At 43.7% G+C, this 18,461-nt stretch overlaps 1 protein-coding gene across 2 annotated transcripts in view; it reads right to left on the minus strand.

Moving 5' to 3' along the window:
* Positions 1-2,760: 2,760 nt before the first annotated feature.
* Positions 2,761-18,461, minus strand: part of vwa8 (von Willebrand factor A domain containing 8) — a 414,855-nt gene continuing 399,154 nt past the window's right edge. For both annotated transcript variants that reach the window (XM_078559607.1, XM_078559606.1), the window contains 3 exons: positions 9,847-9,945; positions 6,963-7,201; positions 2,761-4,099 (listed from right to left, as the gene is read on the minus strand). In XM_078559607.1, coding sequence (XP_078415733.1) covers positions 3,991-4,099; positions 6,963-7,201; positions 9,847-9,945 — 447 coding nt within the window. In that variant the 3' untranslated portion in view covers positions 2,761-3,990. The remainder of the gene's footprint in view (positions 4,100-6,962; positions 7,202-9,846; positions 9,946-18,461) is intronic.

The raw sequence follows: 18,461 nt of genomic DNA on the forward strand, positions 1-18,461 counted from the left end.
CTGTACCTTGAGTGTCCTGCCATCCATTCTTAATTAGCACATTTTCTTAGATATCACCACCTTCAACACCTCTTTGATCCTTTTGTCTGTGACATCTTTTGATTATCTGCTCCTATCACTGCTTGCTTGTCCCTAAACCACCCCACCCTCAACTTCTCTCCCCCTGCCCCCCCACCTTAAACCAGCTTATATTTCACCCCTCTCCTAACTATACTCAGTTCTGTTGAAGGGTCATGTGGACTCGAAACGTCGACTCTTTTCTTCTCCGCCGGTGCTGCCAGACCTGCTGAGTTTTTCCAGGTAATTCTGTTTTTGTCCCCAGAGACATGCTCTATGGCGAGCTTGCTATCGACACAAGATCAACAGGTCGCCCAGGTCTGCGATACAAGGATGTCTGCAAGCGAGATCTCAAGCTGACCGGGTCTGGGGTGACTGGAGACAAGCAGTCAGGAAGAGTGTGGAAAAAGAACAGGAAAAAAGAAATGGCCAGATGGTAGAAAACAGAGCCCACCAAACGAAAAAATACATCTGTCGACTTTGGGAAAATGCTATTCATCTGTGCCAGCTGCAGACAGGACTGCCACTCACGAATCAGCCTCTACAGCCCTCATGATGCTCAATCCAAGAGTGACACATACCCTGGGTGCAGGCCACCATCTCCCGAAATGGATGGATGCTACACCAGCCCCTCCCCTACCACGGTATTTCACATTTGAGATCAATATCTTTCCAAGTGAATGTTTATAGGTGTTCAAGTTTCTAACTCCCTTCCCAGCATGCTAGAAGAACAACTCAACATTTGACAGATTACGACAGTGAGTCCTCCCACCAGACTAAAATTGATTATCAAGATAGTCAAAGGAGGGTTCTGTTTGGCCAAACCAGAATCCTTAGCTCTTTTGGAAAGGAGAATACTCCTTGGCTAAACTAAATTCTATGAAAATAACTGAGTAAATCCAAAACAAGAAGTCTGATAATGACATCTATGGGCCGTGGGATTGCGTGGGGGGTAAAACCTTTGTTACCTCTAGACTTGACTACTCCAACACACTCCTGTGAACTTGATGTCATCAAAAACTCTGCTGTCCTGTTTCAACTCACACCAAGTCCTGTTCACCTATCACCCCTGTGCTCGCTGACCTACATTGGCTCCCAGTTTAGTAGACTTGAAAATTCTTATCTTGTTTTCAAATTCCTCCATAGCCTCGCCTCTCCCTGTATCTGTAACCTCCTCTAGCCCCCTACCCTCCGGGTTATCTGTACTCATCTAATTCCAGCCTCTTGAACAGCCTCAATTTTAATCGCACCACCATTGGTCACTGTGCCTTCAGCTTTTCTGGACCGTAGGCTCTGGAATTCCCTCCTAAAAATCTCTGCCTCTCTCCCTCATTTTCCTCCTTCAAGATCCTCCTTAAAACCCACTTCTCTGACCAAACTTTTGGTCATCTGCCCTAATATCTCCTTATGGAGCTCGGTGTCAAATGCTGTTTGGTAACCGCTTCTGTGAAACATCTTAAGTCATTTTATTACATTAAAGGTGCTACATAAATACAGGTGTTGTTGTTGCACTTATGAGAGTGTAAACACTCTTTTCATTGGTTGGTAGATCCGTAATAAGGGGCCATTGATTCCAGAAATAAAGAATTGCATTTCTATAGTGCCTTTCATGATCTCAGGATGACTGAAAGCCCTCTTTCAGCCAATGAAATACTTTCTGAATTGTAGTCACTTATTGTAATGTGGGAGATGTGACAGACAATTTCTACACTGCAAGATTGCACAAGCAGCAATGAGTTAATGAGCAGATAAATGAGTTTTTGGTGATGTTGCTGGAAGATTAAACATTGATCAGGACACTGTGGGAAACTTCTTTGCTTTTCTTCAAATTTTTCCATCTATCTGAGAGAGCAGACAGGACCCTCAGTTTAACATCTTCTCTGAAAAACAGCAGCACTTCCTCAGGGTGCACTTGAGTGCGAGCTGAAGCCTCAGCCTTCCGCACTGAGCCATGGCTCAAAATTGGGAAGATTTCTATTTCATACCCATGTGATATAATGGTAGAAACTACATTCCTTAAGAGGCTGGGGGGCAGGGCTTAATTGAGGTGTACAAGATTACGAGGGGCCTAGATAGGGTAGACAGGGATGCCTTGTTTCCCCTAGTGGAGAGGTCTATTACCAGGGACACAAATTAAGGTGATTGGTAGAAGGATTAGAGGGGACATGAGGAAAAAAACCTCTTCACCCAGAGGCTGGTGGGTGTTTGGAATTCACTGCCTCGTTTGGTGGTGGAGGCAGAATCCCTCAACTCATTTAAAAGGCACTTGGATCTGCACCTGAAGTGCTGTAACCTGCAAGGATACTGACCGAGTGCTGGAAGGTGGGATTAGAAGGGCAGCTAGTTTTTTATTTTTTGGCCAGTGCAGACATGATGGGCTGAATGGCCTCTTTCTGTACCGTAACTTTTCTATGGTTCTATGGAACTGTAGAACTATTTGAAAATAATAGATTTAAGAGATGTGAAATGGGCAGGGAAGCAAGGTTACAGTAGCTGTGAGCTGAACAAATGGCCTCCTTCTGTGCCATAAACAGGCACAAGTATAATTGGCTTTCTGCCTGTGCTGTAAATTCCACAAACCTATGAACACCTAAGTGTGTCAACTCTTCGTTGAGATTTGTGGAATGATACCCAGTCAAACCTGGTCACAAGCACTGGTGTTTAGACTGCACGTGAAATGATGATAAACCTTGGGGAATAATGTTGTATGTGAGATGATAAACATGTTGAACTTTATTCTGTATATATATATGTTACAAATGAAATTATTTTTTGATCAATATATCATTTACCTTCCTGGTATTCCAAGCAACCTTGTGTGTAAATTACATCCTAATATTTTTACAGATTAATTCCTGAGTCTCTCTTCACACACTGGATTTAATACAGAGATCTAACTCACTGAAGATCAATGATAATCAGTGGACATGCTGTGAAAAGGGTCTCACCAACATCGACCCTTCAGAATATTCAGCCAGAGCCACCCTGCACATGCACATATTCTGGGAAAAATATTTGAAAGGAGACAGGCAGAAACAAAAGTGTGGAGAGATGATCTATCAGCAGATAACTACCCTGGTAGTAGATAGTCACAGAGTTATCCAGCACAACTAGTGAAGGAAGAACCGAGTAAGAGTGTCTAGATGACCCACAGTTCTTTTTATATTCGTTTTGCTTTGACACCATTCCTATTTTACAGTCGCTCGTGTAGTCCTCAACTTCTGCCCCTTTCAGTGACACTAACCCTTGCTGCCAGTGTGCTTTACATCATCAGGTCTCTTTCCCTCTTAGCTTTATGTACGTTTTCACCAGGTTTCACTCTGAGCAGAGGAATTCCTTCCTGTCCTTCAGTGGCTTGGACATGGATGGCTTTTAGTGAAAGGTCACTGAAGGGGCCATAAATCCATCGTGTGCCTTGAATGTCTTTCCAACATCAGCTTCTAGCCGCAGGGACGCATCTCATTCTGAAATCAGAGTACTTCAAACTGTTTTTCAAGTTACCAAAATCAAAATAAGGGTTTAATACTCTTTCTTCTGGAATTTGGAGAAGACTACTAAAAGTAATTTAAAAGTGAGACTATATTTTCATAGCAATTAACAGCGTATCTATATATTGTGCTGGTGCTCTTTAATTTAACAACCTGTCTGTAAGGATAGAAAGAGACGGAAGAAAAATTTGTCACCACTCCATATCTTGCTAAAAGCCCTCAAATCCTCACTTCTGTGTAAAACATGTTTAGTCACAGAGAATCTTCCCATCATTGTTCCAACTCCCCCTGGGATTGTGACCTTCCCGCCAACTAAACATGATAGAAGGGTCATTGCGCTCATTGTATAGGCGCCCAGCCGCTGCCTGTGAATGGAGATAAATCAATCTTGAGTGTATTTTTTCCCACCATCGCCTGGTGCACATCACTCTTACTGGGACAATCCTTAGGCCGTTGACAGCATCGTGGATGTGAAGATCTGTTGTAGAATCTGTGGGATTTGCTTTGCGTCCATGGCAACAAAGGACCTCCCAGCTGGCAGAGTCTGCTGTAGCCTAGGTTTCAGAACAAATTAACATTGCAAATTACACGGTCTGCAGAAAAATGAAAGAGCTTTGAAAGTTTTTTTTTGAAAAAGGAAGTTTTTTGGGTTCTTGTATAACTTACAATACATGCCATTCTTTCACATTTTATTCTGGCAATGATAAGTAGTAGTGAGAGGAAGCACTCAGAGCACTGAATAGCAAATTCCTTTCAAACAAGTCAGCCTCTACAGAAATCACTCCACATAGTTCAATTCACAAAGGGCCAGTGGCAGCCTTGGACAAAAGAAGCTTAAGTACTGTTCAACTATGATTGAACCTAGGAATCCTGTATTGGTTATACCAAATCATTATCTATTATAAAACTCAATGTTTTTAACCAGACCTGTGAACCAAAACAAAACTACCTAGAATGCCAAATACAAGTTGACCTTTTCTTATCTAACAATCTCTACAATTTACTAGGTTAGGGGTCTGATCACTTTACTCATCAAGGTACATGATACGAATGAAAATTTATCTGTTATGCAAAAGAAACCCACAAAGGCTGACACAATGAGGGGGCTTTGTGACCAGCATTTACACCGATGTGTGATTTACACCCAGCTTTTTGTCTGAGCCCCTCAGAATGTACAACCAAGGTGCACAGGAATGGGTAAAGCCTGTTTCTGCACTTGTAAGTTAGGAACATGGGGGCAGGCATAGGCCATTCAGCCCCTCAAGCCTGTACTGCCATTCAATTAGATCATGGCTGGTGTACATTAACTCTATCTGCTTGCTTGATTCTCTAACTGCCCTTGACCTTAAAGCAGCATTTGCATCAAGGAGCCCTAGCAAAATTGCAGTCAATAGGAACTGGGGGAAAACTCTCCGTTGGTTGGAGTCATACCTAGCACAATGGAAGATGGTTGCGGTTGTTGGAGATCAATCATCTCAGTCCCAGGATATCACTGTAGGAATTCCTCAGGGTAGTGTCTTCGGCCCAACCATCTTCAGCTGCTTCATCAATGACCTTCCCTCCATCATAAGGTCAGAAGTGAAGATAGCACCATGTTCAGTACTATATGCAACTCCTCAGATAATGAAGCAGGTGATGTCCATATGCAGCAAGACCCGGACAACATTCAAGCTTGGGCTGATAAGTAGCAAGTAAGATTCATGCCACACAAGTGCCAGGCAATGACCATCTCCAAGAAGAGAAAATCTAATCATTAAGGTTCAATGGCATTACCATCGCTGAATCCCCACTATCAACATCCTGGGGGCTTACCATTGACCAGAAACAAAACTAGACTAGCCATATAGGAATCCTGCGACGAGTAACTCACCTCCTGATTCCCCAAAGCCTGTCCAAGGCACAAGTCAGGAGTGTGATGGAATACTCCCCATTTGCCTGGATGAGTGCAGCTCCCACAACACTTAAGAAGCTTGACACCATCTAGAACAAAGCATTCCACTTGGTTAATAACATGAGGCTTTAGGGAGTCTGGAGGTGAACTACTTGCTGCAGAATTTTTATGCGGCTGGTCCAATTAAGTCTCTGGTCAATGGATGCTGGTGAGAGATTTAGTGGTGCGAATGCTATTGACTGTTAATAGGTGATGGTTAAATTTTCTCTTGCTGGAGATGATCATTGCTTGGCACTTATGTTGTGTGAATTTTACTTGCCACTTATCAGTCTAAGCCTGAATGCTGTCCAGGTCTTGCTGCGTGTGGACAGAGATTGCTTCAATGTCTGAGAAGTTGCGAATGGTACTGAACATCTGAGATAATTGGCCTCCACCAACCACAACCATCTATCTCTGTGCTAGGTATGACTCTAACCAGTGGAGTGTTTTCCCCTGATTCCCATTTAGCTTCAATATCGTTGATGCCACACTTGGTTAAATGCTGGCAATTTCATGATCATTATTAATGAGGCTAGCTTTTCATTCTATATTTATTAATTAAATTTAAACTCCCCCAGCTGTCATGGTGGGATTTGAGCTCATTTCTCCGCAGTATTAGTCCGGGCCTCTTGATTACTAGTCCAGTAACATTGCCATATGCTATCTTCCCCCAAAGTGCTGACTCAACACTTCTGGCTGAAGATGGTTGCAAATGGATCGCCCTTGTCTTTGCACTGATGTGTTGGGTTTTGTCATCGTTGAGGACGGGGATGTTCAGGTTAGCTGTTTAAGTTTCCACACTTTCAAGTATATGGTCGGACTGGAGAGCTTTAATCTGATCCAATAGTTGTATGATTATTTAGCTCTGTCTATCCGTGCAGCTTCGTTGTTTAACCTGCCTATAGTCTTGTGTTGTAGCTTCACCAGGTTGCAACCTCATTTTTAGGTATGCCTGGTGCTGCTCCTGGCATGTGCTTCCACACTCTTCATTGAACCAAGGTTGATCCCCTGGCTTGGTAGTAATGGTACAGTGGGGGATATGCTGGGCCATGAGGTTACAGATTATGGTTGAGTACAATTCTGGTGCTGCTGATGGCCCACAGAGCCTCATGGATGCCCAGTCTTGACCCACTTTGGCATGCGATGGTGCCGCACAATACGATGGAAGGTTCCTTAGTGTGAAGACAGGACTTCATCCCCATAATGATTGTGCGGTGGTCACTCTTACCAATACTGTCACAAATAGCTGCATCTGCGACCGGTAGATTAGTGAGGATGAGATCAGTTTGGCTTTTCCCTCGTGTCCATTTTCTCACCACCTGCTGCAGGGCCAGTCTGAAAGATGTGTTCTTCAGGACTCGGCCAGAAGCAGTGTTACTGAGCCATTGTTGGTGATGGACATTGGTGATCCCTATTTCTTGTGTATATGTGAAATATGCTGAATAATAGCTAACAACATACAAAGTTCGTAATTTTTGCGTAAATACCTTTCTGCTTGGTCACCCAGAGATCCAATGAAAATGGCGAAAGCATTAACTTGAGGGTTGCAAGTCAAGGCTCGGGCAAACCTTGCAGGGTTTATGCCGTATCGCTCCAGGTTAGCATCACTCAGAACAATGACGAAATGTTCATCTGCCTCTTCCTTGGCAATCTCTTGGACTGCGTGCTCTGTTCCTTCAAGAGTATGGTCGCCACTCATACAAAACTGGGCATGGGCGTGCATTGTCTAAAGAAGGAAGAAATTGTATTTGTCAGTGTCAGACCACAAGTACAATCTCAACAAAAACAGTGAGCAGGCCCGGGTCATATTCAAAAATACCTTGGTTTTGTAAATGTAGTCCAACCTTCATATTCTGCCATAGAGGGTAGGTACAACCAAAAAAAAGTCATTTAGGAGATGACTAACTTCCAACGTTATTTACATGCTGACTGCTAACGGTGATTGAATAAGTGCTGCTAGACTCTTGCAGTAAATCCTGATCTGCACAGTCAGTGAGCACTGACCGGGAATCTCACAGAGCGATTAGCAGACAATTGATTAGAAAACAGAAGGAAGGGTCGGTGGAGATTATTGATTGGGAATCAGAGTGAAATCGTCGGAGATTATTGATTGGGAATCAGAGTGAAATCATCGGAGATTATTGATTGGGAATCAGAGTGAAATCGATGGAGGTTATTGATTGGGAATCAGAGTGAAGTTGATGGAGATTATCGATTGGGAATCAGAGTGAAATCGTTGGAAGTCATTGATTGGGAATCAGAGAAAAATTTATGGAGATTATTGATTGGGAATCAGAGTGAAATTGATGGAGATTATCGATTGGGAACCAGAGTGAAATTGACAGAGACTATTGATGGGAATCAGAGTGAAATCGTCAGAGATAATGGATTGGGAATCAGAGTGAAATTGATGGAGATTATTGATTTCACAAAAGTCTGGCTCAGTTTCTTCTTTAAATTTCTAACTTTCTGTGTGTTAGCCTCCGGCACTAACTCATAGGCATTGAGAAGAGCAGTTTATCATTGAATCATAGTCACCAAAAACATTCTGCAATAAAATAGTCCAACTTGCATTTGGCAGTTGCAGTTTTGTAGCAATTGTCTCAAAGGACGGAAAATACATTTCAACCCCTCCCTTACTGAACTGAGGCACCAGGTGAATATTTCTTGCCAAATCAAAACCAGAAGTTAAATCTGGGTCATCCTCAAGTTATACTGCCAACCTCTTTGTGTAGTCTAAGTCTGTCTCTATCAGGTTTAAATTTCCTTGCTCCTCTCTCATTTTGAAATTCAAGGCCTTCCCTGTCTTTTTCTCTGTGAAATTCAAGTTCAAGTTTTTCATTTCTTTCTTTCTCGATTTCAAGTTTTTTCATTTCTGACTCCAACTCAAGTTGCTTCATTTGTAATTGAATTCTAGCTATCTTGACCTGAGTGCTATCAGGATCAACCTTCTCCTCCTCAAAGTTCAAGTGCTGAGCCAATTTTTCAACAATCTCTGCCTTGAGCCCCTATGTACAAGTCAACTTCTAATTTCTCTGTCACAGCTTTCAAATTAACCTTTGTCAACTGACAGGTCATCTCCTTCTGTCTCTCCAGGAATGCCATAGCATTAAACTTAGCCATGTTAACTTTTGAATGAATATAACAAAGGTAAACACAAAATCTTGTGTATTTAAACTCTCGAAAATTCCAGCGTATTCCTCTGAATTCAAATCCTGGACAAGCCCCCAGTTTGTTACAATCCCCATGGAGACCAATAATTTTTAAAAAGAGGTGAATTTCCCAGTGACGATAGAAAGAATTGCTTGACTTGATTTCATGTTTTAAGACTTTTACTGTAACAAGTAAACTAAAATCAACATAAAACAAACATTACTTAACAGTCAACTAATAAAGCAAGCTACAGAGACGATACTTCTCCATCAACTAATTAACACACCAAAAATACATTATGACCCATTTGGACGTTATGCTATGACCCCAGCTAATGTGCAGCCTTCCAGATTCAGTTTCAAACTCCTCCCATCTTTTCAGGACGAGTCTTCCAGTGTCATTTGAAAGTTGTTCCACTCAGACTTCTGAGTATCATCGAACTGACTTCCAGAACCAAGTCCCACTCCAGAGACTCCTTGGTCCTTAAATCTCCACAAGACCTGTCTCTTTGAACAGAGAACCAGCTCCCATCAGCATTCTGTTTGGTGACTAACACAAAATAGCCTTTTCCTCCGATTTTCACAGCACCAGCTATTTCTGTCTCCCTCTGCAGCTCTCTAAGTCTGAGTGTAACTACCAGAAAGACCGGCTCTTCTGTGTCAAGCTGTGAAAACTGGCACTTGATTTCCTATAAGTTTCAGCCTGGGCCTCATTCCCCATGAGAACCAAATCACATGGGTCTATCTCTGGGCCGAGTTTAGTATGGTCTCATCGTTCCCCCTATCCAGGACATTCTATTTCACTTTAAATTAAAGGGGACATTTTGAAACATGGCTGTCTTATAAAGTCTTGCATTTGTAACAGTGAACATCAAAACAAGCTCCAGGGACTCAATGGCCTACACCTATTTCTATGCTTCATAAGCTATACCTTCCCTGTGTGCTGTCAGAATTGGGCAGAGTATCTTGATATACAGAGGAACAGAAGGAGGCCATTCAGCCCCTTGAGTCAGTTCTGCCATTCAATGAGATCATGGCTGATCTGTATCTGAACTCCATTCACCTGCCTTCACTCCATAGCCTTTTATACCCTTGTCAAGCAAAAAAAATCCATTGATCTCAGCTTGATGCTTTGTGTGGTGCTGGTCAACTGACCAATGAAGTGAATCTCAACAATAGAAACCCACTTCAATGATCATCAAATAACAAAACAAATTACCTTCATAACCTGCAGTCTCTCCTTGTTGTTTCCCGGGAGTTTTTCACTCCTGACTAACTCGATGTTGAATCCATCTCCCGAGTGACCAACAATGTCATACTGAAAAGATAAAACAGACCATCAAATCAGATGGCGTAAATGTTGAAGAAGCCGCCAGGGTAATGGTCCTGTCGAGTGTTCTTCAGCAATCCCAACATTTAGTATAAACTCCTGAAGTAAAGATTGTGTTGCCAATGATCTGTTCTGATTTTTACTCCCAGTAACTGTCTCTCTTAAAGTTGAGTAAACAAAATATGGGAAATACACCAATAAAGGGGTTACAGAAACAAGAAGACCTGGGGGTTCACATACTCAAATCTTTGAAAGTGGCGGGGCTAAGTTCAGAAGGCTGTTATAAAAAGCAGACAGGATCTCTGGCTTTGTAAACAGACGGCAAAAACACGGTAACTTTTATAAAACACTAGCTATGCCTCAGCTAGAGTGCTGTATCCAATTTTTTAGGAAGGATGTCAAGGTCTTGGAAAGGGTTCAGAGGAGAATTACTAGAATGGTAGCAAAGAATGACTGGACTAGAGAAACTGGGGTTGCTTCCCTTGGAGCAGAGAAAGTTAAAGGGAGATTTAATTGAGGTGCTCAAAATCATGGACGGTTTTGATCAGGTAGATGGGGAGAAACTGTTTCACGGGCAGGGAGTTCAGTAAGCAGATGTCAGAGATTTAAAATCATTTGCCAAAAGGGCCAGAGGTGGGGGTAAAGAGTATTTTATGCAAAGAATTTTTATGATCTGAAATGCATTTCCTGAAAGGATGGATGAAGCTGATTTAACACCAACTTTTACAAGGCAATTGAATGTATACTTCACAGAATAATACAGCACAAGAGTAGGCCATCTGGCCAATTGCTCCTTGAGAGTGCATTCCTATTAGTCCAACAAACCCTGTTCTTTCCCCATAGCCCTGCAATTTTCTCCTTTGCAACTACTTAAACAAATCCATCTTTTGAGGAATTTGCAACACCCAATCAATACCGTCTGCTCTTGTCTCCCAATCAATGCCGTCCGCCCTTGTCTCCCAATCAATACCGTCTAATCCTGTCTCCCAATCAATACCGTCAGCCCATCTCCCAATCATTACCGTCTGCCCGTCTCCCAATCAATGCCTTCAGCCTGTCTCCCATTCAACACCATCTGCCCTGAGTGACACCCAATCAATATCGTCTGCCCCGAGTGACGTCCAATTAATGCCGTCTGCCCTTGTCTCCCAAACGTCTGCCCTTGTCTCCTAATCAATATCGTCTGCCCCGAGTGACGTCCAATTAATGCCGTCCGCCCTTGTCTCCCAATAAATACCGTCTGCCCTTGTCTCCTAATCAATATCGTCTGCCCCGAGTGACGTCCAATTAATGCCGTCCGCCCTTGTCTCCCAATAAATACCGTCTGCCCTTGTCTCCTAATCAATACTGTCTGCCCGTCTCCCAATCAATACCGTCAGCCTGTCTCCCAATCAATACTGTCTGTCCCTGTCTCCCAATCAATACCGTCTGCCCCATCTCCTAATCAATACCGTCTGCCCCGAGTGACGCCCAATCAATATTGTCAGCCTCAAGTGACGCCCAATCAATACCGTCTGCCCGCCTCCCAATCAATACTGTCTGCCATGAGTGCTGCCCAATCAATATTGTCTGCCCCGAGTGACGCCCAATTAATACCGTCTGCCCTTGTCTCCCAATCAATACCATCTGCCCGGTCTCCTAATCAATACCGTCTGCCCCGAGTGATGCCCAATCAATACTGTCTACCCGTCTCCCAATCAATACAGTCTGCCCCTGTCTACCAATCAATACCATCCGTCCCAGTGATGCCCAATCAATACCATCCGCCCCTGTGTCGCCCAATCAATACCGTCAGTCCGTCTCCCAATCAATACTGTCTGCCCCTGTCTCCCAATCAATACCGCTTGCCCCTGTGGCTCCCAATCAATGCCGTCTGCCGCTGTCTCCCAATCAATACCGTCAGCCCGTCTCCCAATCAATACCGTCTGCCCGCCTCCCAATCAATACCGTCTGCCCGCCTCCCAATCAATATCGTCTGCCATGAATGATGCCCAATCAATATCGTCTGCCCCGAGTGACGTCCAATTAATACCGTCTGCCCCATCTCCCAATCAATACTGTCTGCCCCATCTCCTAATCAATATCGTCTGCCCCTAGTGACGCCCAATCAATACTGTCTTCCCATCTCCCAATCAATACAGTCTGCCCCGTCTCCCAATCAATACTGTCTGCCCGTCCCCCAATCAATACCGTCTGCCCCGTCTCCCAATCAATACCGTCAGTCCGTCTCCCAATCAATACTGTCTGCCCCTGTCTCCCAATCAATACCGCCTGCCCCTGTGGCTCCCAATCAATGCCGTCTGCCGCTGTCTCCCAATCAATACCGTCTGCCCCGTCTCCCAAACAATACCATCTGCCCGTGAGGCCCAATCAATACCATCTGCCCCTGTGTCTACCAATCAATACCGTCTGCCTGTGACTTCCAATCAATACCCTTTGCCCGTGTCTCCCAATCAATACTGTCAGCCCCTGTGTCTCCCAATCAATACTGTCAGCCCGTGTCTCCCAATCAATACCGTCAGCCCCTGTGTCTCCCAATCAATACCGTCAGCCCGTGTCTCCCAATCAATACCGTCTGCCCGTGTCTCCCAATCAATACCGTCTGTCCCCGTGACTCCCAATCAATACTGTCTGCCCCGTGTCTCCCAATCAATACCGTCTCCCCGTGACTCCCAGTCAATACCGTCCATCCCCGTGACTCCCAGTCAATACCGTCTCCCCGTGTCTCCCAGTCAATACCGTCTGTCCTTGTGACTCCCAGTCAATACCGTCCATCCCCGTGTCTCCCAGTCAATACCGTCTCCCCGTGTCTCCCAGTCAATACCGTCTCCCCGTGTCTCCCAGTCAATACCGTCTCCCCGTGTCTCCCAGTCAATACCGTCTCCCCGTGTCTCCCAGTCAATACCGTCTCCCCGTGTCTCCCAGTCAATACCGTCTGCCCCGTGTCTCCCAGTCAATACCGTCTGTCCTTGTGACTCCCAGTCAATACCGTCTCCCCGTGTCTCCCAGTCAATACCATTTCCCCGTGTCTCCCAGTCAATACCGTCTCCCGTGTCTCCCAGTCAATACCGTCTCCCCGTGTCTCCCAGTCAATACTGTCTCCCCGTGTCTCCCAGTCAATACCGTCTCCCCGTGTCTCCCAGTCAATACCGTCTGTCCTTGTGACTCCCAGTCAATACCGTCTCCCTGTGTCTCCCAGTCAATACCATTTCCCCGTGTCTCCCAGTCAATACCGTCTCCCGTGTCTCCCAGTCAATACCGTCTCCCCGTGTCTCCCAGTCAATACTGTCTCCCCGTGTCTCCCAGTCAATACCGTCTCCCCGTGTCTCCCAGTCAATACCGTCTCCCCGTGTCTCCCAGTCAATACCGTCTGTCCCTGTGACTCCCAGCTCTGTTACCAGAATTATCGTAAAGGTCATCGACTTGAAGTTCTCTTTCTCTCAGCTACAGAGTTACCTGATCTGCTGTTTCCAGCATTTTCTGTTTTTATATCAGATCTTCTGATGCTCATTAGCTGACCATGGGTAGCAGTATGAGCACATTACTTGCAAATCACTATTTTAACATTACGTTTGGTCGTATATTGATGGTAGAGATGGTGTAATGATGGGACCCAAGATCGGTGTTACTCAGCTCCTGGTCACAGCTGCCTTGCTGTGGGGAAGCTGATGAACATGGGCCAGGAGCTTCTTCATGGACCTGGGAAGAGTGACCTCTGGCTTGTTTTCATGCACATCAGATTGTCCATTCCAGGGCAGCACTGGCTACCAATCCCATCAGCTGCCCTTAGAACAGTGGGCCAGCTGATCAGAGAAGGAAAATACAAGGAGTTTATTCCCAAATAACCAAAGGGATGATCTTAAACTATTCCTTCAAATGAATAAAGTTGGGAATATAGCATTCGACAACAACAGTTTGCATTTATATAGTGCCTTTTAATAAAACCACAACTTCACAGGAATGATATCAAACAAAATTTGACACCAAGACACAAAAGCAGATATTAGGATATACTGGATGCTGGGCTTAGTTTCTGGCTGTGGTGAGCACTAACTTTCCAGTTTGGGAGTGGTGCCATTCTGCTGTCCTCCCTCTCATTGTTTAGTTCTCTATTTCATGATCGGCAACAGGTCCCAGCTCAGTGTCTGAGTGTGAACAACTCATTCCTCCTCTTCAGGATTCAAGTTTTACTGCTTATACTTCAGCGACATTTTTTTGGAGAGTAAAAAATTAACCATGAGTTTATAAGAAAGAAGGCAACTTATCAGTTGCTGGAAACAAATGTCAGCTGTGCCTCAGTGGCAACACTCTCAACTCTGAGTCAGTAGGCTGTGGGTTCAATTCCCACTCCAGATTCTTGAACACATTATCCAGGCTGACATTCTAGTGCAGTGCTGATGGGATGCTTTTCAATGAGACATAGAAAATGGGATCAGGGTCAGGTCATTCGGTCCTTTGTGCGGCAAATGTTCACCAGACTGATTCCTGGGATGGCACGATTGTTGTATAAGGAGGGATTGGGCTGACTAGGCTTGTATTCACTGGATAAAAGCAAAATAGTGCGGATGCTGGAAACTTGAAACAAAAACAGAAAATGCTGGAAAAACTCAGCAGGTCTAACAGCATCTGTAGAGAGAAAGACAGAGTTAACGTTTTGAGTCCTTATGATTCTGAAGCTCTTCTTCAGTCATAAGGACTCAAAACATTAACTCTGTCTTTCTCTCTACAGATGCTGTTAGACCTGCTGAGTTTTTCCAGCATTTTCTGTTTTTGTTTCTGTATTCACTGGAGTTTAGAAGAACGAGAGGGGATCTCATTGAAACATATAAAATTCAGACAGGGCTGGACAAACTGGATGATATTTCCTCTGGCTGGGGGGGCAGTTCTAGAGCAAGGGGTCACAGTCTCAGGATACAGGGTAGATAATTTAGGACCGTGATGAGGAGAAACTTCTTCACCTGGAGGGTGGTGAACCTGTGGAATTCTCTACCACAGAGCGCTGTGGAGGCCAGGATACTGAATATATTTAAGAAGGAAATTGATAGATTTCTGGACTTGAAAGGCATGAAGGGGGAGAGTGCTGGAGTACAGCATTGAGATAGAGGATCAGCCATGATCATATTGAATGGCGGAGCAGGCTTGAAAGGCCAAATGACTACTCCTGCCCCCAACTTCTATTTTTCTTCATTGAACTGAGGTCCATTCAGGTGGACGTAAAAGATCCCATGACATTGTTTTGATGAAGAACAATGATTTCTTCCCAGTGTCCTGGTTAACGTTGATTCTGCCGCCAACATGACTGAAATAAACTCTTATCTGGTCATTATCACATCACTGTTTGAGGGTGTCTGCTGTGTACAAATTGCCTACATTACAACAGTGACTACATGTCACAGAGTATGAAATGTTTCAGGGTGTGTCAAGATCCTGAGGTGTGCTATATAAATGCAAATTCTTTCTACCTTCTCATTGAGAAAGAAACAGAAAAACAAAGGTGAAGGTAATGAGGTACATTAGAGTCAAACTGAAAATAAAGAGAGGGGAGAAAAATCAGATTGAGAGAGAAAGAGAGAGAATGGGAAAATAAGATTTTTTTTGAAGTTTTATATGCCTCTAAGAACTATTTGTTACCTGCAGGAATGAGATTCCGCAGTTTTAGTTGTTCCCTTTCTGGATTGGAGAGGTTGAAAGCACAATAGGAATATAAATTCTAACATTAAAAGGGTCCTTATGTTAAGTACTAGCCTTAACTTTCTGTTGTGTGTTGAATTGCCAATTAATGTGCAAATTGAGCAACTTCATGATGCCCGTGGGGAGGTTGAGGGCGAGTTCCTGTTTTTTGCGAGGTTAATGGTGGAACAGCTCAAATCATTTAGCAACTTGGGTCAATTCACAATTCATGAAGTATTTCTTCCTCACCACAAATTGACAGGGTAGCTAGACACTAATAATGGTGAATGCCTTTGAACTCAGAAAATTTGGAACAATGTTTCAAATGTGTGCATTCACTTTGAATTAAATAGAGAGCTATTGGCTGTCACAGCCTGGCTCCAATTCAATTAAAACTTCAGCTGTGGTGCTCTGGCCTTGGAGTTAGAAGTTTGAGATGACTAGCCCCACACCAGAGACTTGAGCCCATAATCTAAGCAGACACTCCAGTGCAGTACTGAGGGAGTGCTGCACTGTCGGAGGTCCCGTCTTTAGGATTAGGTGTTAAACTAAGGCTCCATCTACCCTCTTGGGGTGATGCAAAAGATCCCCTGGCACTATTTGGAAAAGAGTTCTCTGCGGTGCCCCTCAATCAACATCACAAAAACAGATTATCTGGTATTTATCACATTGCAGTTTGTGGGATCTTCCTCTTCAAAAATGGTTATGTCGCCTACATTACCTCAATGACTACACTTCTAAAGTACTTCATTGGCTGTGAAGTGCTTTGGGATGTCCTGAAGTTATGAAAGGTGCTATAGCAATGTAAATTCTTTCATTTTTTAAAAGGTTTTTAAACTGGGATCTCCAAACTGCACCCTTTCATTCAATTTCTCTAAATTAAATGTCTATATTTTCATATGTCCTTAATTCACTTTTCATCATTTCCCTGTTATGTATGTTACCATTGTCCATCTTTCAAACCCATCCAGTTGGCACATGCTGCCTTCATTCATCCTCGTGTCAGTTACTAATTTCTGTGTTACTGCCTGAACATAGTCGTCCTGGGCAGCTTCTCCAACTAAGCTCCTCTATCCATCATTGCTCTTTCCATCTCCATTTAGATGATTGCTCCAAGGCACACAGAAACAGGAGGAGGCCATTCAACCCCTTTAGCCTGTGCCCTCTTTCAATTAGATCATTACTGTTCTGCAACCATTGACCATTTCATAACCTTCAATAGCCTTGCTCATAAGCATCCATAAAGCACATCCGTACAAACCATGGCAGATACAGATACCTGGTTGCACAAATAGAAAATTAAAAACTCCCTTGTGTACTACTATGGTCACCCAGAACAGACCATGGAACACATAACGGCTCATAAACACGAAGGAGGTATTACAGCAATACACACCGTTTCTCCTGACTAATATCCTGGCTTGACCAACTTGATGTAACATTACCGATGTTGCTCTATATGCAGCCATACAAAAGAAGGATAGCTTTGCCTAACAGAAATCCATCAGTAAGGATGTAGTGGCATAACACTTATGTTACTGGACTAATAATCCAGAGACTTGGACTAATGATCGGAGGACACAAGTTCAAATCCCACCAGGGCAATTGGGGAATTTAAATTTAAATAAATAAATCTGGAATAAAAAAGCTTGTATTAGTAACAATAACCGTCAAATTACCGGATTGTTATAAAAACCCATCTGGTTCCTGGTGTCCTTTAGGGAAGGAAATCTGCCGTCCTTACCTGGTCTGGTCTACATGTGACTCCAGGCCCACAGCAATGTGGTTAAGCCTTAACTGCCCTCTGGAAAGGCCTACCATTCAGTGGTATTCAAGAAGGCAGCTCACCACCATCTTCTCAACAGCAATTAGGGATGGGCAATAAATTCTGGCCTTTCCAGTGGCTTCCACATCCTGAGAAAGAATTTTTTAAAACCCTCTACTCCCTACTGTAATCATTTCAATAGCTTCCAGCTACACAGTAATTACACATAGAGGAAGCTGCAGTATAAACAGAGAACTATTATCACACAGCTTTAATTGAGGGATCTCACAGGATAAGTCATTTATCATCTGCACACTTGCTGTGATAAAACACCAAAGTGAGCCAAAAAATTGTGCAGCTGAGCCTGGGTGGGGCCACTGATCACACACATTACAGTGTAGTCTGTACACAATAGGCCAGATTCATATAAAGATGGACTTGTTTGGATTCACCCAATCTGGATGTTTTGGCTGCATCAGTTACATATGACTATTAAATCCATTCAAACAATTTCATGCCAACATAGAATTGCAGAGTGTTCCATCTCAAAAACAGGCTATTTATCCCATTAAATTACGCGCTGATTTGTGTCCCCATGGACTGCCCAGTTAAATCCTTCTCTCTTGAACCAGTTATAGAAGTTAAACAAGTACAGTTCCAGATTGGACACCCCCAAGAGATGCCACATTTTCTTCATGCTCCCTGCTTATTATTTAGAAGTGATTTTCACTCCTTGTCAAGTTTTGAACAGTTATGCGGTTTCCTCAGATTCAGCGTTGTGAGGGTGGGAATTTGAAGAAAATGTCAGCAGCAGCTTAAAGTTGTTTTGCGTGTGTACACATTGTATGTGTATGGGTCAGTATGTGTGTGCATGTGTGTAAATTAAGAATGTGCGTGTGTGAGAGTTGAAATGCATGTGTGCGTTGGAGTGCACGTGCATGTGGTTAGGTGTGGGTAAGAGTGCGTGTGCATGTGGATTGCAGTGTGTGTGTGTGCATGTGTGTGTGTGTGTAGGTTGGAATGCATGTGTGTGTGGGTTTCAATGTTTGTGTGTTGTGTTGGAATGTGT

This window comes from Cetorhinus maximus, chromosome 16, assembly GCF_964194155.1.
Source record: "Cetorhinus maximus chromosome 16, sCetMax3.hap1.1, whole genome shotgun sequence".
Classification (NCBI taxonomy): Eukaryota; Metazoa; Chordata; class Chondrichthyes; order Lamniformes; family Cetorhinidae; genus Cetorhinus; species Cetorhinus maximus.